At 35.5% G+C, this 14,819-nt stretch overlaps 2 protein-coding genes across 9 annotated transcripts in view; one reads left to right on the plus strand and one right to left on the minus strand.

Moving 5' to 3' along the window:
- RNF180 (ring finger protein 180) overlaps window positions 1-4,593 on the plus strand; it is a 206,718-nt gene extending 202,125 nt beyond the window's left edge. For all 8 annotated transcript variants that reach the window (XM_066375807.1, XM_066375789.1, XM_066375818.1 and 5 more), the window contains one exon: window positions 3,555-4,593. In XM_066375807.1, the coding sequence (XP_066231904.1) occupies window positions 3,555-3,754 (200 nt within the window). In that variant the 3' untranslated portion in view covers window positions 3,755-4,593. The remainder of the gene's footprint in view (window positions 1-3,554) is intronic.
- SREK1IP1 (SREK1 interacting protein 1) overlaps window positions 1-14,819 on the minus strand; it is a 471,033-nt gene that overhangs the window by 157,058 nt on the left and 299,156 nt on the right. The window lies entirely within an intron of this gene.

The raw sequence follows: 14,819 nt of genomic DNA on the forward strand, positions 1-14,819 counted from the left end.
TTTAAAAACTCCTGTTTGAATCATCACACTAATGGATTAAAGAAAAAACCATATGAACATCTCAACAGATACAGAGAAACTTATTTTGACTTGACAAGATAATGAGCATGTTTAATATTGGCACAAGAATCTAAATTTTCTAATTGCTTGGAGTGATTTTCACTTCACTATGATGTAGCCAAAAAAGTATGAAGTATGTATTTCTATTGTGTTCTCTACTTTAAAATAGCATAGTTAAAATGTACTAATAATTTTGATATTCTTTAAACCATGACTTAATACCAAACTAATTATTATCAGTTTATCACCAATAGTATGTAGATTGTGGTTAAGTCTGTGTAAAAGTGAATTCCTTGTGCAGAAGCTTCTCACTCCATTAACTTCCAATATAAATCTTTTTTTGAAATGATGTATTAAAAAGTATTTTATTGTAATGGTTTTAAGTGTACTGTTTCCTAAATTTTCATTTTAAATGGAGGCCATTAATACTATTACTCCTTTGACACAAATAACTGAAATGTTTGAGTCTAGAGGTTATAAAAAAATCTTTTGGGATAGATAAATCACATATTTTTAAATGTAAAGTAACAGTTACAATTTCCAATAACAATGTTACCTGACCTCCAGCCCAAATTTGTAATGAAGTCTTTAGGTATATAAACTACTTTGGCAATATTTTTGTTTATGTGTTAGGATAATTTTTGAATGCAAGAAAAACTCTTCCTATTTCCCCCTCTCTTATACAAACAGAAGGGCCCCTATCCTGTTAAATGTCACTATTATTAGAGAGAACAATGTTTAGATACCTTAAAAAGCTGTTGAGATTGTAATCCTCTAAATATTCTCTAAAACAGAATGCCCACACATTGGATGCAAGGCAATCCATCTGAATGTAAGGAGATAACAAAATTTATATTACATTATCTACACAGAAGAAAAATTAAGGTTTATTAATATTTAATGAGGACTTGCACTGGCATTCTTACTTACATGACCTGATGGTATGTGATGTTAGCTAAGGAAAGCTGAAAGTTTGACAACACAGAAGGGCTGACTTTATTAGTTTGTTTTCTGTAGGTTGCAGTATATTGAAGTTTATATATGCCCAGTTAAATGGATTTTGGATTATGTTATCTAGCTTTAGCTAAACTACCAGTACAAAATGGACAAAAACTTAATTAAACAGGATCCTATAAAGAAATCAGATTGCAGATAATACTAATAAGGTAAACAAATAAATAGAGGAGCTGACACATTATCTGAGTATAATTCAATCATTGATGAAAGAAATTGAAGAAGATACAACTAAATGGAAAGCTATTCCATGTTCATTGATTGGAAGAATATTGTTAAACTATCCATACTACTCAAAGCAATAGAAAGATTCAATGTAATCCCTATCAAAACACCAGTTTTTCACAGAAATAGAAAACAACAATCATAAAATTTGTATGGAACCACAAGACTCCAAACAGCCAGAGCAAGCTTGAGAAGATGCAAGGTATCATACTTCCTGATCTCAAATTATATTGCAAAGCTATAATCAAAATAGTATGGCACTAACATAAAAACAGACACATAGACCAATGGAACATAATAGGAAGCCCAGAAACAACCCACTCAAATACGTTCAACTAATTTTCAATTAGGGTACTAAAAGTGCAGAAGAATGAAATTGAATTCTTAACCTACACCAAATATAAAAATTAACTCAAAATGTAAAGCCTTAACACTCTGCAAGAAAACAAGGAGGGTAACCTTCTTGGCAAATACCTTGACGATGGTTTTTGTGGATATGACCACAAAAGCTCAGACCACAAGCAAAAATAAACAAGAGGGACTACCTCAAACCAAAACACTTCTTCTGCACGGCAAAGGAAACAATCAAAATTGTTTGTTTGGTAACCTATGGATTAGGAGACAATATTTGTAAACCATATATATAAAAAGAGATACTAGAAATTTGCTAAGACAGTAGACTTCAGGATTTCACAACAAAAAACAATTAGAGTAAATGGATATATTAATTAGCTTGACTATAGTAGCCATTTTGCCATATGTCAAATCATCTTTTACACCTTAAACTTTTAAACATACATAAACAATAATTTAGGGACTGTTATTGATCAAAGAACTTTGACTTTAATAACTGTACTAACACCCAGGAAAATGTAATCCTAGTGATCAGCATAAGCAGCCTAATTAAGAGCATGATATTTAATATTACTCAGTTATTACAGTGAGTGAACTAGAATCTGCTTTAAGCTTGAGCATCACAAAACCTTTAGCCCCAATTACTAACAAGTACTAGACTTCATCTTTTTTAATGTTCAGTTTCTTGTATTCACTCACTAACATAAGTGCAGAAATAAAATAGGCAGTAAATAAGTAAAAAGCAAAGATTAATAATCAGGTTATCAATCTTAAGAAAATTCAATTTTGTTTTTTAGAGACTTTTGAAATTACATATTGGTCAGCCAACAAAACTAGGTTGCCATTGGACAGTATATACTCAAGCTCTGAATAATTTGTGTGTAAATGTCACAAAGAAAAAGACAGCATTTCATAGTGAGATGTAATATTTCTCAGAAATGTCATATTTATTTACTCCTATCATTTAGTATCATGTACTTTTGAGATTTGCTTTTTATGTACCAACCAATCATTTAAGTAGACATATAATCTGAAATTTATGAAAAGTCAAGTTAATTTTACTTTAGCTTCACCAATTTTAATTAATTAGCTTTGCTAATTTTAGTGTCCCTAAAACTCTTAACTAAAAGAGACTTCTGATAATTGCTCATCGTTGAAAAAACTGTCAAGTACAGTGTGTCCGTAAAGTCATGGTGCACTTTTGACCGGTCACAGGAAAGCAACAAAAGACAATAGAAATGTGAAATCTGCACCTAATAAAAGGAAAACCCTCCCAGTTTCTGTTGGATGACGTGGCGGCATGTGCTCCTGCGCAGATGATGATGTAACACCGTGTATACAGCGGAGCAGCCCACGGCCGTGAGAGTCAAGATGTGGACGGTACAGAGGAAAGTTCAGTGTGTTCTGTGGCTTGCTAAATTCGAATCCGTGACCAAAGTGCAACGTGAATATCGGTGTGTTTATAACGAAGCGCCACCACATAGGAATAACATTACTCAGTGGGATAAGCAGTTGAAGGAAACCGGCAGTTTGGTGGAGAAACCCCATTCTGGTAGGCCATCAGTCAGTGACAAGTCTGTAGAGGCTATACGGGATAGCTACTTAAGGAGCCCTAAAATAATCTGTGCGTGAGCCCACATCGAACTGCACTGAATAGGTATGAAACTGGGAGAGTTTTCCTTTTATTTGGTGCAGATTTCACATTTCTATCGTCTTTTGTTGCTTTCCTGTGAGTGGTCAAAAGTGCACCATGACTTTACGGACACACTGTATATAACAAATCACTCAGTGAAATTAAGATATGCTCAGTTCATGGTACCTGTGTTCACAGTGAAGTGCCCTTTCAGACCACAGATCTGAATATAATGAACTTTAAAATCACATATCCGTGCATCTTCTAGGTTTCCACAGACGTGCAGCTCCAGTTACCAGGAGGCAGTTCCCACATGGTGCACACAGAATGGATTATCTGCACTTTGAAGACGATAGCCGTGGTTGGTGGTTTGACATGGATATGGTGATCATTTATATTTATTCCGTGAACTGGGTCATTGGATTCATTATTTTCTGCTTTCTTTGCTATTTTTTCTTTCCATTTTAGGTATTTTCACACCTTATTACAGTTGAACAATCACAGACGATGTAGATAACAATCACTTAAACATTTTTTTAAGTGTGCTTTGAAATTTTTATAATGTATTATATAAAATGTGGAAGTTTATAGAAAGTCGGAGAACAAGTAACTTATTAATGTTTTTCATGTAACTGAACTTTCTAGCTCTTAGCAACAATGCACTATTAATTTCATAGTTCTTGGTTTAGGATTTGTGGGCTCTAATTTTACAGTGTCTCTTTTTTTTACTTATCTTTGTTGTAAATATTGAGATTTTTCTCCACTTAAAAATAGTAAAAATATAAAATGAAATGATAATATGGATAGATATCAGAAAAACTATGTAGTCAGTCACCACTTATTCCCAGGCCGATTTGGGCCGATTATATGCATTAAAGATAAACCATATTCTCTGAAACTAACAGCATATTCAGTTTTGTTTCCAGACATCCCTAGTTATGTCCCTGTTACCAAGAAAGCTGACTGTCTTTTTCATACAGACCTGATAATAGTTTGAGTGCAGCATTTTTAATTATTTCAAGAAGAGAATAGTAAATATTTAAAAAGAGACTAACCCACACCAATAGAGACTTTGAGAAATATATTAACACTTTTTGAATTACAGGATTACTCACCTAAAGAAAGAAAACATTATTTACTGGTTTTCAGTAGTCTAAAACAGCAATGCATGTCCAAAATGTAACTGAGTGATTCATTTAACTATAAGGTTGTCAAATATATTGTAAATGTGCAATAAAGAGTGGCTTTTACATTTTTATTGTTATGTGATTTGATGTCTGAAATAAAGAATTGTTGGAAATAGGCTTACAGGCTTAAAGAAAGAAAGTCTATTTTTATTTATTACAATAACCGTTGGAATTAGGTTTTTCCTTATAAAAAAAAATGAGATCTGAATTATCCCAGTGTGGGAATTGGGGCAGGTATTCCAATTTTAAACATGTGAACACTAAAGCACAATGAAATAAATTTATTTCAGTCACTAAGTTGTTCTCTGTGTAACCTAAGACTAAAGTTTTTTTATTAGGAACTACTAATCTAACATTACTACACTATAATGTCATATATCTGATAATGCATTATGCATATTTTTCCATAAGGTTGGTGAATTTCTCAGGGCACTAAAAGTACTACCATCATCCAAACAAACTGGAACGGATCAGGCTTCAATAGTTCAGTCTATGAAAAGTCGAAATTTGGCCTAAGTACTACTGATTGTATTTGAATAAAAGCACTCACCTGATGGTATCTGATGTTCCAAGAAATACAGAAGCATGCTACATATTTTTATTCTAAAACTTCTTGTTATTGTATTTAATATTATATCTGTGAAAGAAAACAGTAGCGTGCATTAGACATAAACTCACAAAGTAGAAAACTAAACAGTTTAGAAACAAATCAGTTTTTACTCAGATAGCATAATAAAATGTATAAATTATGCTTGAAGTCTAGTGACATGTAACTAATATCTTTTTGAAACAATGTTGTCAACAAAGCTCAGTGTTACCTTGCAGAAATAAAATTGGATATACTGTGCTGTATATTATCTCTAATTTATTGCTCAAATGATAAGAGAAGGAAGTTAGATATTAATGAGAGAGGAGGGAGCAAATGGAACCAGACATTTGCGTAAGTAGGAAAAAAACAGCTTTACAGCCACTCCAGAGAGTAACCAACATTGTTCCATGAAATGGAGCAAAACATCCACTAGGCAGGATGGATGGCTTTTCAGTCACCCTGAGAGCCCACCCAGCTAACAGTGGAGAAAGAAAATGGTGAGAATATGGCACAGTAGAAGCCAAAATGGCAACCATAAAACGGGGACAAGTACAAGCCCCCCCAAACCAGGAAAGAGATTGGACAGTTTGAAGGAAAGCCCGCCCTTGCTCAAACCCAAAACTCTCTATTGGGACAGCTTCTGCCCTCTCTCCTGCCAGCTCTCTTCCTCTCTGAGCGTGCACTCTTGCTTTTTGCTTTGATAAACCTTGCCACTATCACTTAAAACTTCTCCAGCATGTGTGTCCCTGAAATTCTCTTCCTGCAACACCACAGAATAACCTATTTTCTCTGGTAACAAAGTAAAGATAATACTGTATAATGAAAAATATTGCCTTAAAATATATATCAGGGCTGAAAAAACGAACAAAACACATTAGGAGAGCAATATTTAAAGAACTTTAAAATAAAGTTAGTTGCAGCCATTTCCCAGGCAGTTCCTGACTTATAAGCTCTGGCAAATATGCCTTCATTCACTCCAAAATTATTTAAAAAGCTAATTTTAATTATACATGAAATAAAATAAATAGTATTATAGAAACACTTTTCTCAGAGAAATACTGTTGATTCACAGTATATATTTATTAGGTCAGTGATACATATCAGTTTATAGATCTGTATCTATAAACTAAATAAAATATATAGTAAATATAAATACATATTAAATAAATATGATACCCTTAAAAATAAAGCATAGTCTGAAAGAAAATTTTGAATGGATTGATTGTATGCCTATTAATAACTTGATCTGAGAATTACATCATTGGCATATTAAAATTAAAAGTAAACTTAGAAAATCATAAACTTCTAATTTTACTTTAAAATATTTTAAAATTTTATACAAATGTAGTTAACAGCTGCTAAATATTAAGAAGTACAGCATTTCCTAGACCAGTTTATGAGAAGACAGTTAAAGCCTGAATTGAGAAGAAACCACTCTTCTGGTATCTATCACACAGATCAATACAGGAGCAATTTTCAGCCAGTGTGCTGCAAGAATTTTTAAAACATACAATACCTGACTATTTAGTCAGAAGCACTGACCTCTTTCCCTTAGATTGTCAGATTTAAAAATGACAGCAATAGCTATCCAGTGTGAATGAATCAAAATTATACATAATTTTATCAGGTTGGCAAAAATACATATATTTTGGTGTGCCACAGAATTTTAGTAGTTTATGTGTGCCATGAGATGAAAAAGGTTAAAATGTTCCAATAGATGATTGTTAAATATGTAAATAAAATACATGAATAAGCTTTAGACTTAAAATATTACATGTTTTATTGTCTTTCACCATATCAATTACATAAAACTGTGTGTGTGTATTTTTCTGAAGTGAGGAGCAGGGAGGCAAAGAGACAGACTCCTGCATGTGCCTGACCAGGATCCACCTGGCATACCCACCAGGGGGTGATGCTCTGCCCATCTGGGCATTGCTTCATTGCAAGCGGAGCCATTCTAGCACCTAAGGTGGAGGCCATGGAGCCATCCTCAGTGCCCAGGCCAACTTTTGCTCCGGTGGAGCCTTGGCTGCAGGAGGGGAAGAGAGAGATAGAAAGAAAGAAGAGGGGGAAATGTGAAGAATCAGATGGGTGCTTTTCCTGTGTGCTCTTGCCAGGAATTGAACCTGGGACTTCCACACACCAGGCTGACACTCTGCTGCTGAGCCAGCTAGCCAGGGCCATAAAACTCATTTTTCAATAAAGAACAATGGAAAGGAAAAAAAAGAAAATCCTAAAATTAATCAAGTACTACAATATTTTTCCTAATTTAATAGTTTTCATTTTCTGAGCTCTTATGATCAATAATTTATATTTCACTGAACTTATTTAGGGTGAAAGTTAATTTTAAACATTTTCACACATCAAAAATGCTCAAATTGAAGTACTGTACGTTTCTGAATACTTTCATTAGGTAGTTCATTTCTTGATTTGAAAAAAAGCAAATTCACAAACCAACACCAATTTATTTTAACTTAGCAGAACCTAGGTAAATTCCAATTAAAATATAAAAACAAATACCCTACCACTGTGAATCACCAAATTCAAGAATGAAGGAAAACCTACTTTAATGTGTCTGTGTCTGAAAAAGACACAATAAAATGGGAAAACATTCTATGGTTATGGATTGGAAGAATCAACATATTTTAAATGGCCATATTAACCAAAGCAATATACAAATTTAATGCAATCCCAATCAAAATTCCAATGTCACTTTTTAAAGATATAGGACAAAAAATTACCAGGTTTGTATGGAACCATGAAAAAAACAAAATAGCCAAAGCAATCTTGAGGAAAAAGAATGAAGCCTGAGGTATCACATTAACTGACAGATTGAATTATACTATCGAGCCACAATAATTAAAACAGCATGGTATTGGCAGAAAAACAGACATACAGACTAATAGAACAGAACTGAGAACCCAGAAATAAATCCACATATCAATGAACAAATCATCTTTGACAAAGGAGCCAAAAACACAATGGAAAAAACTTCAATAAATGGTGCTTGGAAAATTGGAAAGCCACATGCAAAAGAATGAAACTTGACTACAGTTTGTCCCCCGGCACAAAAATTAATTCAAAATGGATCAAAGACCTAAATATATATAAGAGCTGAAACAATAAATTACATAGAAGAAAATATATGTACTAAATTCATGGATTCTTGGCTATAAAGAACAATATATTAATTTGACCCCAAAGGCAAGGGAAGTAAAGACAAAAATAACACTGGGGAACAAAATTTTTGTTGCATCCACAAAAACACTTGTTCTTACCTAATTTGAGTGTGCTGATCTCAAATCTGACATTAGTTTTTCTCTGTAAGCTACAGTTTTTTTACAATTTAAGATTTTAGGTTTTCATCTTATAAAATTTTCAACATTTAGTTTAACATAATGAAGTAGAATGTCTTCTTGGGCATCTTCTTTGTGAAAATACAATAATTTATATAATGCAGTAAATACACTAATACACTAAAAGATATGATTGCATCAGAATTTGTCTACAGTTTCGAAATAGAACATATTAAAATGTAAGTGGAGTGCAGAGCTCATTCCTAGCAGCTGTGGCTGATACAACGCTATGAGAACACTCATAGCACCTGAAATCCTCCTAGGCACACCCAGGAGGGAGCTCGCCTGCTGTGGGAAGGTGACTCAGCTCCAACCAGGCAGCTCCCTGACCTTTCCAGCCATTGGCTGTGAAGGACACGCTGTAACACCCTATAGGCTGAACCTCTGTATATAAGCTAGCTTCTTGAATAAATCGGATCTGCATCACTGAACCTGGTCCCCAGAGTCCGATCTCTGTGTCTCCGTCGTCCTCACCCCCAGTAGGCCTTGTCCACATTAAAACACTTACTTTAATCATAAAATTTGCGCAAAACTTATTTAAATTCTATTCGGGCAAAAATTTGCGTTTGTAGCTCTTGCGTTTGTGTACTTGTTGAGGACAATCTCGTTTGATGCTCCAGCAGTAGTCTGCTCATCACTAACAGCTCCAAGATTTTCAGGAAACTTATTAAGGTGACTGTTCAGGAAGTGAATCTTAACGCTCATGTTATATCCAATGTCACAGAAAGCCAACAGCATCCTTTGATCCTGAAGTTCATAGTGTTCTGCTTTTCTGTTGCCAAGTAAGTTCTTTGTAACTGCCACAAAAGACTGCCATGCTGCTTTCTCCTCCTTATTCGTCTTCCTGGCAAATTCTTCATCACATATGAGGGCTCGAATTTGAGGTCCATCAAATACACCTTCTTTTATCTTCTTGAAAGACAAGGCAGGAAAAGCAGAAATAATGTGTTGAAAGCATTCACTTTCTCTATTCAAAGTCTGAACAAACTGCTTCATTAAGCCAAGTTTGATGTGAAGTTGGGGGAAAATGATCCTGTCTCAATTAACTACAGGTTCATTCATAATATTTTGCATCCCTACTTCCAGAGCTTCACGTTTCGGCCACTCTTTCTGTATCCAGTGTTTCTCCAAGCTCAGCTGTCCCACAAACTCAGAAAGCAAGGATACTTCGTGAAACCTTTCTGTTGTCCTAGCAGGAAATTTACCATTTTAAGATCCACACAAATGATCCAGTTATGCTCCTCAGACTTCAGAAAGTCAAGGACAATTTTTATGTCATTCTTACTAAGTCATTCAATTTGGGCTGGCCAAACTGCTGAGGGGTTAATGACTGCTTGGCATCAGAAGAAGACCCTTCAGATTCTACAACCATTTCCTCATGCATCTTATCAAAATACACTTGATCACCATGTTCACTTTCTTCGTCCTAAGAAGAAATAAAACGATTGAGAACTGGAACTGGGAGTGTCTCAGAGTGTGGGATAGGTTGTATTGCTGAAGGAATATTAGGATATGCTGTTTTTTCTTGCTGATGCTCTTTGTATGTATTAGACAGAGATAACAGTCACTGCTGTGGTCCTTTGGTTCACGCCAAACTATGAGAATACCAAAAGGCATTCCTTTGCGTTTTCCTTTTGTCCAGTCATGAAGCATTTCCTCACAATATGACACACTATATGAGGAGCCCAATTCTTGTCTTGATCACCAAGGAGAACTTGAAAATAGGCAATATATGCACGTGTCACAAGTAATGAAATATTGCACCTTTGACATTGAAGTAACATCCTCATATATAACAATGTGTCAGGACTATTCTTAAATTTATGCCTACTCAAAGAAGCCATGATTCAATCTTAAAACAAAATAAGAGGGTGTTTTTATCAGATAATAATTTTTTACATTTAAAAGCAACTACAATTATGTAAAAGTGATGTTTGTAAAACATTAATTGCCTTGTGGTTATGTTCAATCCAAGAGTTGTTGCCCTTTAACTCCAATTTAAAAACCAATGCATGCCATTAACTGTAACAAAAAGAAATTAAAATTGCATAAAAACTAGGGCATGAACTAAAATATGGATTTCAGATTTGGAATCAGCGATGTAGAAATATATAGAAACCGTTCTAAAACATCATGCAACAGAAAATGGAAAAATAAATTGTTCCCCAGTGTAATTGAATGGACTATATCAAAATAAAAAGCTTCTGCACAGCAAAAGAAACTAACAAAACAAATAAGCAGCCAACTATATGGAAGATGATATATATTTACAAACAACAGCTTTGATAAGGGGTTAATATCCAAAATATATAAAGAACTCACAAAGCTCAGCAACAAACAGGCAAACAATTCAATTAAAAAATGGGGAGAGGACCTGAACAGACACTTCCCAAGAGGACATACAAATAAATGGTCAACAGGTATGTGGAAAGATGCTCATCTTCACTAGCTATTTGAGAAATGCAAATAAAAACTACAATGAATTTTCACCTCACACCTGTTAGGTTGGCTCATTCACTGCTGGTGGGTATGCAAATTGGTACAACCATTATGGAAGAAAGTATGGTGGTTCCTCCAAAAATGAAGAATATAATTACAATATGATCCAGCAATCCCTCTACTGAGTATCCATCCCAAAAACCTGAAAGCACTGGTACATAAAGACACATGCACCCCCATGCTCATCGCAGCATTATTCACAGTGGCCATGACATGGAAACAACCAAAGTGTCCCTTGATAGAGGATTGAATAAAGAAGATGTGGTACATATATACAATGCAATACTACTCAGCCATAAGAAATGATGACATAGTGACATTTATGGATGGACCTTGATAACATTATAGTGAGTGAAATAAGTAAATCAGAAAAAGGTAAGAACTGTATGATTTCACACATAGGTGGGATATAAAACTGAGACTCGTGGACATAGATAAAAGTGAATTGTTTAGGGGGGGTGTGGGGAAGGGGGAAGGGTTGTAAAAAGGGACATATAAAGGTGATGGAAAATGATTTGACTTTGGGTGATGGGTATACAACATAATCACTAGTTCAAATGCTATAGAAATATTTACCTGAAACCTATGTACCCTTATTGATCAATGTCACCCTGTTAAATTTAATTTTCTAAATAAAATTTAAAAGTGTGTATTTCTTTTTTCTGCTGATTACTAATGCCACTCTAGGATTAAATGCTAAAAATAACAACAAAAGGACCATAATTTCACTTCTGCCCTGCAATCTGGCTCCTAAAATAGTTATAATAGCATGACCAAAAAAAATGCCAGTGAATAAAATTTTCATGTAAAGGCCTCCCATATGGCTACAGGAAGATACAAATTTTTTATTGATTGATTTTTAGAAAGAGGAAGGGGAGAGAAAGGGAGGAGTAAGGGATGGGGAGGAGAGAGAGAAGGAAGAAGATAGGGGTGGGAGGGGGCAGAGAGAGAGAGAAGCATTCATTTGTTGTTCCACTTAGTTGTACATTCATTGGTTGCCTCCCGTATTGTGCCCTGACCAGGGATCAGACCCACAACCCTGGTGTTTGGGACAGTGCTCTAACCAGATGAGCCAACCTAGATTCTTAAAAGCGTAATTTTATCTGGATTATTTGTTAATGAATAGCTTTTAGAAGAGCATTCTCTAATTAAATGCAGTGACAGTTAAAGCCTCTGTTCATAGAATTCCGCAATTAAAGCCAGAAGATGCTGTCATGTATTATAATGACCTAAGATTCTGAATACTTTAACATGCTCAGCTCTTGCTTTCTTGAAAATTTTCTGATTTTTTAATGATTCACAAAATATGCTTTCAGTAAGTTATATCAATGTATGGTTTTCTCCAAAATGCATTTATTTTATTTTTCTACTTTATGAAAGCAGCACATATAATAAGAATTCTTTTTCCACATTTCATTTTACTCCTTTTATATAGATTCTATGAGAATCATCATTAGGAAGTATCTTTAGACTGGAGTATTAACATCCTGTTACAGTAATATGTATCTACTGCAATTTGCATGTATCTTATAATCATGCTTCTATTTATAGAGTCAGGAGAACAAATACTTTACCATTTCCTCTCTTGTTTAGGACCTCTCACAGGGTACAATAGATATATCTTAAGAATTATTTATTATTTCAACACTTCTAAAAATAGTTGTTGAACTATGATCACAAAGCATATCATTCTACCTACATACATAACCATCACTATATTAAGAATTGCTAAGACAGTCTTCCTAAATTTTCTGTACTCTTTCACATTTTTATAGGTGTAAGAGCCCCACCCAAAGAATATCTGGTAAGCAAATAGAGTGCCCACTGAAATGCAATTTTATTGACAGCACTGCAAGAGGTGATAGTGCTCTTGTAAGAACCCAGTAAATATTTCTTTTTTTTTAATTTATTGTAGACAGTTATATTTAACAGGGTGAAATTGGTCAGTCAGAGCACATAGGTTTAGAGAAAACATCTCCACATCATTTGGACAATTATGCTGTATACCCATCACCCCAAGTCAAATCATCCTCCGTCACCCTATATTTTGTTTTTCTTTAAGCCCCTCCCCTTCCCCATTCCCCTCCCTCTTCACCCCTCCTTTCCCCCCATCCCCCTCCCTCTCCACCCCTCCCTTCCCCCTGGTAACCACTGCACCCCTGTCTATGTCCATGAGTCTCATCTTTCTTCAGTTGCCTGACAAGTGTCACCTTGTCTACCAACAAACAAAAGGAAAAGGGAAGTGAGAGGAGACAGCAGTTAACATGAATGAAACTGCCACACATCTTAAATACTTTGCTGGCCACATTAACATATTGTTCAATCTTTTCAATTTACTCTGAGTAATATAATGTTAAACTTATATTACAGATGAGGAAGAGAAGTAGTAATGTGATTGAAGTCACTCAGTTAGAAAGTGATTGATTTGTCTTCATTTCTGACAGATTTCAAGACTTGTTCTCTATCCTGTCAGTAATATATGGTAACTCGATGGAGTGGAATAGTCACTGAAGCAGCTTTGGTGATACTCCCGGTAAGGAAGCATTGGGAATAAGAGAAGGTCTGAATCAAGAATGCAGGAATGTTCTGCTTGCACTTTGCTTATAATAATTCTTATGGCTTATACCAGGGGTAGTCAACCATTTTATACCTACTGCCCACTTCTGTATCTCTGTTAATAGTAAAATTTTCTAACTTCCCACCAGTTCCACAGTAATGGTGATTTATAAAGTAGAGAAGTAACTTTATTTTATAAAATTAATAAAGCAGAGTTACAGCAAGTTAAAGTATATAATAATAATTACCAAGTACTTTATGTCGGATTTTTGCTAAATTTGGCAGAATAAATCTTTATAAAACAACTTACTATAGTTAAATCTATCTTTTTATTTATACTTTGGTTGCTCTGCTACCGCCCACCATGAAAGCTGGAATGCCCACTAGTGGGTGGTAGGGACCAGGTTGACTAACACTGGCTTATACCATCAAAAACTCAGTGTCTGTAGGACACTGTTTTTAATGTGCCATGCTACGTTGGATAACAGCTTTCACTCTGTATGCCAACTTTGAATGATTTGTGGTGGCTACCTACTGTGCTTTATTGTGAAGGATTCTGACGTTACATCTTGGCTCCCTGGGAAAAAAGTGTTTTGATTCACTCACAATGTCTCCCAAACACAGGGGAAGGAAACGGGTGAGAAACAGTCCATTCCTGTCCAATATTTGCCATCCTTGGGTTAGGATGCAGAAAGTCATTCATGTTTTAGAAGCAGGCTCTGCCATTTGTTTAAGGAAAAAGAAAAGTGCAGCTTAATGACTATAACTAATAACAGTATGACATTTACTAATATAGTTATGAGCTATAATTAAGATAAACTACTTTCTAATCCCATATGTATGGCCAGTAGACACGGCCACCATCAAGCCGCCTGGCCAATGCAGGTTCACATATAATCCGGACAGACTGCAAAGAAACAGTGGAGCCAAAAACTGGTGTTCCATTTTCCTTTATTCTAGACTCATACTGGCCAACGAGTAAAAAACAAACACAAGGGGCACCAAAACCTACTCTTTCCATTTTTTTTTGTAGAATCAAAGGCGCTCACCAGCCTTATTCACCTCCGTTCCCCATCTCCTTTTCCTGCACAAACTGACTTCTCCTTCAGCACTCCACCTTTTGGCTGCCTCCTCCACTGGCCTCCCTACCCTGCTACAGCATGGGCTCCTCCTCCACTGGCCTCCTGCCCTGCTACAGCATGGGCTCCTCCTCCACTGGCCTCCCTGCCCTGCGACAGCATGGGCTCCTCCTCCACTGGCCTCCCTGCCCTGCGACAGCATGGGCTCCTCCTCCACTGGCCTCCCTGCCCTGCTACAGCATGGGCTCCTCCTCCACTGGCCTCCCT

This window comes from Saccopteryx leptura, chromosome 1 (genome assembly GCF_036850995.1).
Source record: "Saccopteryx leptura isolate mSacLep1 chromosome 1, mSacLep1_pri_phased_curated, whole genome shotgun sequence".
Taxonomy (NCBI): Eukaryota; Metazoa; Chordata; class Mammalia; order Chiroptera; family Emballonuridae; genus Saccopteryx; species Saccopteryx leptura.